This window comes from Pundamilia nyererei, unplaced genomic scaffold (genome assembly GCF_000239375.1).
Source record: "Pundamilia nyererei isolate P.nyererei 1_Seehausen unplaced genomic scaffold, PunNye1.0 scaffold00357, whole genome shotgun sequence".
In the NCBI taxonomy this organism is placed as follows: Eukaryota; Metazoa; Chordata; class Actinopteri; order Cichliformes; family Cichlidae; genus Pundamilia; species Pundamilia nyererei.
Window position 1 is genome coordinate 219,079 of NW_005187758.1, and position 9,393 is coordinate 228,471.

Sequence of the window (9,393 nt, forward strand, 5' to 3'; positions counted from 1 at the left end):
GCGGCTAAAACTTTTGCGAGATCCCGAGTTTGTTTTGCGAGATCTCGCAAAACTTTTGCGAGATCCCGAGTTAGTTTTGCGAGATCTCGCAAAACTTTTGCGAGATCCCGAGTTAGTTTTGCGAGATCTCGCAAAACATTTGCGAGATCCCGAGTTAGTTTTGCGAGATCTCGCAAAAGTCCGTCTTAATTTTTTTTGTCCCATGTCCCCTGCGGGGCTCCGTAACAAATAGTATGGATTTAAATTTTAATTACAAATTTCCTCACCTTTATTCTTAATGACGAGTTCTGATACCATAGTATATATCCATAAAGACGACCAATAGAATAATTTCCAGGTTTTTCAAATAATACCTCCATAGACAGACCATCCTCATGAACACACAGTAATTGTCCTATAACCAGGCCTGAAATATAATAGAAAGCGCTCAGTTCACAAAAGAGCTTCAGGGGTTACTCCTAGTAGGTTCTTGAAGGTTAAAGTGTGGATAACCTGTTAAAACTATTAGTTAAACATTAAGGAAACATTTAAATGTATAGCTGTTAAATGGAGGTTTAGACAACAGTGTGGGCTTCAGATCCAGTTTAAATGAGCTCAGACAAACAAATTTAAACATGACAGGGCTGCAAATAATCATTTAATGTTGCTCAAGCAATTGGTTCACGATGTTTCATCTTTCATGAGCTGCGTTAATTACTTTTTCCTCTCTTTTGAGTTACCTGTCTGCTGCTCCAGTCATTCCTGGTTTATTAAAAGAGGAGGCAGAGGGTGGGGCTTGTTATAAATAAAGAGGCCTCAAGGGCAAAATAAACCATCTGCTATAAGCACAGGGGGAAATGGGGCTTCTTTATGGTCCCTGTGGTTTCCCCCTTTACCTTTATGGGGTTTCCCCATCTGTTATTTAGGTTCAGTTTGTGAGCCTTTGTTAAGCAGCAGTTTTTGAGCTGATTATTCTGCAAATATCTGATCTTGTTTGCTTCTGTATTTCTGTGATTGTTTTGGGTGAACAGTGCACCTGTGTCTATGTGTCTCTCACCCACATATCTCCACCAATAACCATGCTTTACTGCTTTCCCACCAAGCATCCACGCATTCATTCATCCATTGTTCCTACCAGGTTCCCGATGGTGAGCATGCCATTGAACTCATCAGTCATGGGGTAGTGCTCCATGGCCATGAAGAGCGTGTTGAGGACGATGCAGACGGTGATGGCGAGGTCCAGGAAAGGGTCCATCACCATGATCTTCACCAGCTGCTTCACCTTAAGCCACATAGGGCAGCACTCCCAAACCAAGTAATGGTGGGCAAACGTGTACCAGCAGGGGTGACACTTCTTATGGGATTCCTCCAGTTCTGCACAGGAAACAAAATGTGGTCAGGAGGTTTCCTTCTGCATAAACAAAGTTACACTGGTTAAGCTGGAAACGGAACAACTGAGAAGCTGGGAAAGGGATAAGTTACAAAGCTGATTGTGGAACAGACTAAAGGTGCAAAAATACTGGGCCCTGTGTATGATTTTCCAGGTGTAATGATGACTGAAACAGATGACAAATTAATACATAGCAAGCCTAAAAGACGAGATTTGGCTTAAAATTTGCTCAAATTATCTTTAAGATCAGCTGATCTGCTGGGATTGTTGCCGACTTTGACTCTGATCTAACATTTTGCTCGATTAAAACAAGAACAGAAGTGATTTAAGTCAAGAGATGATTCGGATACAGCATGATGGAGGCAAGGTGAAAAGAATACCAATCAATGGATAAATGTGATTATTAACCCTAGAACACTATCGCTGGGTGAATTACACCCGAGAAAATACATTTACATGATTTCTCTCTCCTGCAGCTGTTTGCGTGTCGAGGAGCCTGTGCCATCACCAGGGAAGTCTCAAATGTCCCAGGAATAGGTGGACCAAAGACCAGCTTTCCAGAGTCATTATTTTGTTTTAGGAGTTTTATTTTTCATTTTGTTAGACATGGCACAGTTGAAAGTAAAAGAAGACCACTCTAATTTGTCATGTGTTGTCATATTTTGATATATTTGATTACTTTTCATTGGTTATATTATATCGGGTAAAAATCACCCGGCATTAGTGATCGTGTTACTATTTATAGCGATAGTGTTCTAGGGTTAATAGGAACAAAGACTGGTCTAAAAGGAATTTTGGACTGATAAATGTATCTGTTGTGTTACAATCTGAAGCTGTTTCTATATAAATACTTGTGGAGCAGAGGCTCAGACTGCATTACCTGTAGTTATGTTGGTCGATAACAACAATGATAACAGAAATACTTGTGCTGTGTGGCACAAAGCTTGATGGCAAACAGTCCTGAACACATGAAATAATTAATCAGAAGATCAGTAAAACAAACAGTGAAGGCACGTTATGAAAAAAAGCACTGGCGGATTTGCAGCCTTTTATTTAAAGTAAAAAAGCGTCTCGTTCAGTGACGGAGCCTCGAAAATGCCGACTGTGAAAAGTCACAGGGCTGGAGTACTCCTAAATGTTTACAAGGTGTCCTCTGGTGTCAGTGTGATGACCGACGGCATTATGGCAGCAGTGAGAGGAGTCGCACTCCCAAACTGTTCTTTGTAAAAGAGCCCTTATAGAGACATTTACATGAGCTGAGCGAGGATCGATAGATGCTCTCTTTGCACTTCTTCATCACCATTTCCGATTATGGCATCAGATAAAATTATCCAGGCCCTTCAAGGTTCATGAAAACCTTCTTCAGGACCAAAAGTTGTCTGAATGTTGGGAAATCTCCAAACTGATATATCAAACGTGAACGCTGTTATTGTTTCTCCATTTCACAGCTTTGAGCTACATTTACAGTTAACATGTGATCAGATTAGAAAATGATTTTCACACAAAAAGAGTCATGGCTGAAAAATGAACCTCGTATTAAGTAAAAACTTTCCATATGGTATAACTTGTTTTAAGCAGCTAACTAAAGTTGAGCCAAACTTTCTGCAGTGAACCATCAGAAACTCCTCAGGTACGAGGTGGGGTGGCTGTAGTTCAGGAGGGTTGGTGGTTTGATCCCAGTTTTCATGCCAAATATCCTTGGACATGAAATATCCGTCTTACTCTCTGATGCATCCATTGGAGTATGAATGCGTATGAATGATATTTAGAAAGCACTCACCATATAGATAATAGTGCTTCTGTGAATGGGTGTGTATGGGGTGAATGTGGCGTGTTGTATAGAGCGCTTTGAGTAGAAAAGCGCTCTATAAGAACCAGACCATTTACGAACGTCTCTGTTCCCCTTCATCACTGACATCATCTTCATGCAGTTTATTAAAATTATGCTGAACTGATTGTTTATTCTTTGAGCTGAGACACTTGGAGTGGGTGTAAAATTGATTTGGTTACAGTGTTTTAACAAAATTGTTTTTCAGTTGTGAAAATGCCCTATGACTCCCTCCGTGTAGGTTTCCCGACTATTACCAGACGTACTTTGAATAGTTTGTAATTATGACAAAATCATAGCTAATGCAGAATGCAGAAGTAAATTGAAGCAAATATTTATAAAATTACAATTTATGTTTGGATTTATTTTAATATTTCTATTTTATTTTTGCACTTTTTTCCCCTCCATACAACCAAACGCCACCTAGTGATTGCTTAGTTAATCTGAACTGGTAAGAACATTTTGGATCGTAGTGCTGTTTTTATTTTTTTCAATCCAAAGAAGAGCTCAAGTTAAACCATGCAAAATAAATTCATAAAGCTTATTTTAAATTGAAGGAAAGTCTCCTGGGAAACAGATGATAATTTTAAAAATGACATGAATAAATCAAAGAGTGGAGCCGAGAAGGGACGGAGGGATGAAGGGTGTGCAGATGGATGCAGGGAGGACAGCAGTGGGATTTTGTATTTTCCTGTATAATGATCTGTTCTGTAAGAGCAGCGACTGCCGAGGGGAGAGACTGTGACTCAGCAGACCTATCACACGCACGCACACGCTTAGAACACACACGGGTGCAGATTTGATATGAATCCAGAAATGTAACACACCGATATCATACACACACACGTACAAACACACACACAGGAAGTTGGAATGATCTCACGGTTAATGAGGGTGACCAGGATAACACTCTCTCCCTCTCTGTTTCTATCATTCTCTCTCTGTGTCTCTCTCCCTTTTCCCAAGTCCCTGGCGCAAACAAAGCCTGTGTTCCCCTGGGGTTGACTAGGGCAGCGACACACACACACACACACACACACACACACACACACACACAGTCTTTGAAGCAAACTCAGACACAGCTACACACACGCTCCTCTCTCGCACCCACAAAAGCGTTATAATTCAGACAAATACGTGGTTACACAATCACACACAAACACACACATATTGAGACACAAAGTCAGGCAAGGTTACAGTCCCATATTGACACACAAGCGCAAACACATAAAACGTGAAAGGATGCTGGAGCTGATGCAGAAACTTGTTTTTTCCAGGTAATGAGCCAGTTTTAAATCGCTCTGCCTTTTGGTAGAAATGAAGTGAAACAGAAGCTTCTGTAAAGAAAGGAAATCCATTTAATCCTGTGTGGGATTATTTTAAGAATGATTAAGATTAGCTTCACTTTGTTTCGCTGCTATCAAAGTCTGCTAAATAAATCAAAGAAGTCTCACCACTCAGCCTCAGCTGAGCGGGTATTTGGGATAATATTAGGAAGTCCCCATCTAAATGAACGTGGATAAAGACTTAGTATTGATTTCTATGGTCACCGGGGCATAAAAACTGCACGTGTAGAATCAATAAGTTGTGTGATCTGTATTTTTTCCACCTGATAGAGCACATGCCCCATGCACCGAGGCAGCAGCCTGGATTCAACTCCACCCCTGGTCATTCGCTGTGTGTCATTTCCCTTCTCTCTTTCCCCACTTTGCCATCTGTTCTACACTAACACTGTCATATAAATGCAACCACTATCACATTAAGTCAGATACAGTACAGCATGAAACAAGGAGATGGGATCAAAGCGGTTTGCAAAGTCGATTGCAGATGCAAAAACAAGGGCACGGGCATGAAAACAGACATTAAAATGCCTCCATTAAACTCAGTCAATGAATTATAGCAGCTGAATTATTCCCTCTAAAAGAACAAACGGTGGACCATTAATTCAGAAAGCTCAGCAGAACATCAGCTAAAGTTTAAACTCAGTTTAAGCTATTTTAGCCAGCCTACGGCTCATGCCACATCTGCAAGCCACTTTGCAACCCTGACTTTGGTGTCTGCTAAGAAGCTAAGAAACCTGCTGCTGCTCTCCACACCTTAACCATGTGGAGGCCCCAGGACAGAAGCATGCTGGTAGCTAAACTGATGGGAGCTGGACTTCTTAATGAAGGTAATGAAGATGCTTCAATTCTCATCTGAGAAGCTTAAACACTTGTAGAAGCTGATGAGGAATCCCACGTGTTTTTGCTATTGTAGGGTTAAATATACTGAATTCATACCCTGGTTTATAACAACTCGCATCATATTTAGTGTGTGTGCCCTGCATTCAAATTAGCGTGGCTCACTTTGCTTCTCACCTTCCATGACGTCGGTGAGGTAGCTGGCAGCACTCATTGCCCTGCCCCTGCGCTCCGAGTCCTGCATGGACGAAGGCCGAGGAAGTAGCATCGTGCTGAGCTCTGTGGTGGACGTGGGAACCTAAAAAGATGGAAGTCATCCTGATTACTTTAGATCTTTAGATGCAACCAGAGAATAAGAGATGGTATTACCCCACACAGAGTCCCATCCTAACAATCATGGAGTTGGTCTGGGATTAAGAAGCAATCTTAAAGATCTCTACCAGCTCCTCCAAGATATGTTTGAAAGACATCCTCATTTGACTGAGCCTGCTGTCACACATACTCATCATTCATTCTTGAGTATGAGCTGCCTTGGACTCTTCTGTTACCATTGTGATAACATCGCATAAACACACATTTGTGTCGGGTCAAATGGGTCAAACGTAGTGCTGTGATTTCTTTGTGTGTGTGTGAGTGCATTCAGTCTATCACCACGGCAACAGAGAAGCAGGTGATGACTGGTGTTCAATGAATCAGAGAAATCAGCGTGCCGCTGCTGTGCGTCTGTTTATCTCTTTCATCCTCACTAAAAAGCACTGCTGGATTTTTTTTCATGTATCAGATGAGCTTCACGAGGGTTGAACTTCTAAAACACCCACTCGACTCTCCTCTTAAAGCCTGAGTTCAGCTGCTGCCTCTCAAATTCAAAGTTTAAATTATACTAAGTAATCAACTGGCGCTCAACATTAATTTGCTGCAACCCTTGTTGATTATCCTGAGCTCTTGGTAGTGATCATCATGGCTCATGGAAGCCATTCCTGACTGGAAAGCGAGCAGACGGATTATAAAGTATGTTCCATCAGGTCTGGGAACATCTCAGGAGGAACGTGTTGGTACTACATCGAGTAAAACTCAGACAAATGTCAAGAAATAGGGGGATGAAACTAAAACGCTGATCAAAGTAAATGACATGTGGCACATGTCAGCCTGTGAGGCTTTGATAGTGTTTTTCAGCTCCACAGAACAGAAACTAAAACATGAGGAGCTGTCAGTGCTGCATCCATACAAATGTGTAATATATGCATCCTCCTGTTATTACCCTTCACAATAAAAGCCCTACAATTTACAGTGCAAGAATGCTCTCCTCCTGGACAGTATAGGAAATCTTGCTGATAAGGTTGTACTGCCTTAAACTAGATTAGACGAGCTGCGTGAATTGAGCTCACAAAGTTTGTCTTTGAAGTGTCTTTAAAGTGCCCATAACAGCCTTCAAGACCATATAACAGGAAATAAAAAGCAGGTTGTTGTTGCAGAGCCATCCAGGACTGATTTGTGTCAGATCTAATGAGGACTTAAAGTTTTCCTCAAAGAATAAACTTGCCCGAGTAGGTTTTTAAGACAAAGTCCTTCAGTACTTTTCTGTGTTTAAATTTGCAGCACATTTTTTGAGTAAGCTGCACTTCTAACTGTCCTACCAAAATCCAAGCGTTGGATTAACCATCAGAGCCTCCTTACTGCCTACTCACTGAGATCCTCACCAACAGTTCAGAAAGTCCTCTCTACACTAATCATGTATCCTTTTTAAATTCTCATTCCGGTCATTCATGCAAGCAGATGTCAGAGTTGTGTTCTTGTTAGTCATCTTTTGACCCAAGCACAGCTAGTGGAAGGTAATTTCAGATCCAACCTTTCAGACAGCTGAAGGCTCTCCTGGATGTCAGAACTTTGCTCTCGGAGATGGAGAGGCCACTCCACAGCACGTGATGTTTAATAGAAACTTTAATTTCAAAGGTTCATGTGACCTGCTGAGTTTGGTTGGATTATTTTTAACCCAATGTTGGATCTGTTGGTACAGTTATTTGTGTATTTCACATTGTGAGATGTCTTATTCAAGAAATCAAATGATAATTTAATTTAAAATGGTAAATTTACCATTTTACCAACAGCTTCTATAATTCTATAATTTAATTATAGAAGCTTTACATGAATACAAATGGAAAATGATATAAGAGCAGGTCTGATAGCTCGAGTTACACCTGCTTAAAAACTACAGAACGCATCGTGGCGATCGTGGCTCAGGAGTTGGGAGTTCGCCTTGTAATCAGAAGGTTGCTGGTTCAAGCCCCAGCTTGGACAGTCTCGGTCGTTGTGTCCTCGTTGCCTACTGGTGGTGGTCAGAGTGGTGCCAGTGTCCGGCAGCCTCTGTCAGTGCGCCCCAGGCTACAATGTAGCTGCCATCACCAATAGGTGGATGACTGGTGGATGTCCGGCAGCCTCTGTCAGTGCGCCCCAGGCTACAATGTAGCTGCCATCACCAATAGGTGGATGACTGGTTGTGTAAAGCGCTTTGGGGTCCTTAGGGACTAGAAAAGTGCTATACAAATACAGGCCATTTACCATTTATCTGGTTGTCGCCGCAGTACAGCTAAGCTGACACAAGGAAAACTGCTGGAGCTCACAATAGAAGTCCTTTTGCTGCTGCAAAACTGCCTTTTAAATAAAGTTGTTTAGGTTTGAACGGTGCTCAGCTGCTCGCCTTGTAAAGGCCTGACAGCAGTCCCCGGTGAGCTCCGGACTCCTCGGCCCTCACACAGAGGAACCTGCATGAACCTCATTTGCTCAGGTGTTATTACATAACGCTTCCTGCTAAGTGTTCTTCCAATGAAGCATGACGCACAGGCCTGAAGGTCGCCGCCCACAACACCGCCTACATCCTGTCTGTGTGCCAGGCAGGGAAGCACCAGGGAAACACACACACACACACACACACACACACACACACACAGCCATTTTAGCTTCCGCTGGCTGCTGTGGGTTGCCATGGGGACATTTCCATGGCAAATAAGTGAGTTCTCGTCCCCTCCTCCTCCTCCCACTCGTCTCTGCATCAGTCTGAGCAGCAGGACAACAGGTTTATGGATGGATGGACAAGAGAAGCAGAAATACTTCATTTCAAAGCATGAAACTCTAAACTGAACTCAGAGCTGCTCTGAGCTCCCACACAACCCCTGCAGTTTACATTCAGTTTATCAAGAAGTAACTTTTTCTACACACTGCAGGAGATTTCAGTTTTTAATTGTGATGAAGGGGAATTTTGTCTGGCAGCAGCAGAAACCAGACAGAAAAGGTGAGATTACCAAAATGTGCTGACATGCTGTTGGAGGTGACTGTTGAGATTTGGCACTACAGAAATAAAACTGAACTGAACAGAATTAGACTAACTGTTTGCAGATGCTTCAGAACTTTCTCATTAGCAGCCACTTTAGGCTGGCTCCAGAGGTAAGTCACTCCTCATAGACTCCAATAAACCTTTTCAGTTTCCTTTGTACCCGAGTACAACGATTAAACGCTCACAGCGGCCCAATGCTAGCTAAGCCTTAAAAGTGCACTCAGGCTTTAAGTCACATCACACAACCAAAAAAAAAAGAAAAGTCCAGGTAAAAGGTTAAACATCAATATTGTTTACTTAGAATTAAACTTTTATTCTTTCTATGAGTAGTCTAAAGTGCTCCAGTCGATGGTCAATTGACTTCTTTCAGGCTCCTGAAGAGGTTCCAGCTTTGGCTTCATCAGTTCCAAAAGCTAAAGCAGAGTCTAAGTTATTAACCTTGGTCAGGGCTGTCACACAGAAGTCCCAACATGCCTAGATCATATAGGTCGGGGAATGGATGGTGCTTAACCCTTTAAGACCTACCATAGAACCAAGTCCGCCAGAGCTTATATTATATTTTTACATGTTGTAGTGCCATTTATGGGAGCATTTCAAGTTGCTATACACCAATACAACCATTACAGCCTAAATTGTAATAATATGCCTGCATTAAGTGCATAGTAATTACATAAATTGCAAAAAAGTG

General features: G+C 42.0%; 1 protein-coding gene across 1 annotated transcript in view; it reads right to left on the reverse strand.

The window, feature by feature from the left end:
* Positions 1-9,393, reverse strand: part of LOC102206834 (sodium channel protein type 5 subunit alpha-like) — a 261,018-nt gene that overhangs the window by 99,338 nt on the left and 152,287 nt on the right. Inside the window, exons 15-16 of the mRNA XM_013915747.1 lie at positions 5,555-5,675; positions 1,115-1,353 (exon numbers count right to left, since the gene is read on the reverse strand). Coding sequence (XP_013771201.1) covers positions 1,115-1,353; positions 5,555-5,675 — 360 coding nt within the window. The remainder of the gene's footprint in view (positions 1-1,114; positions 1,354-5,554; positions 5,676-9,393) is intronic.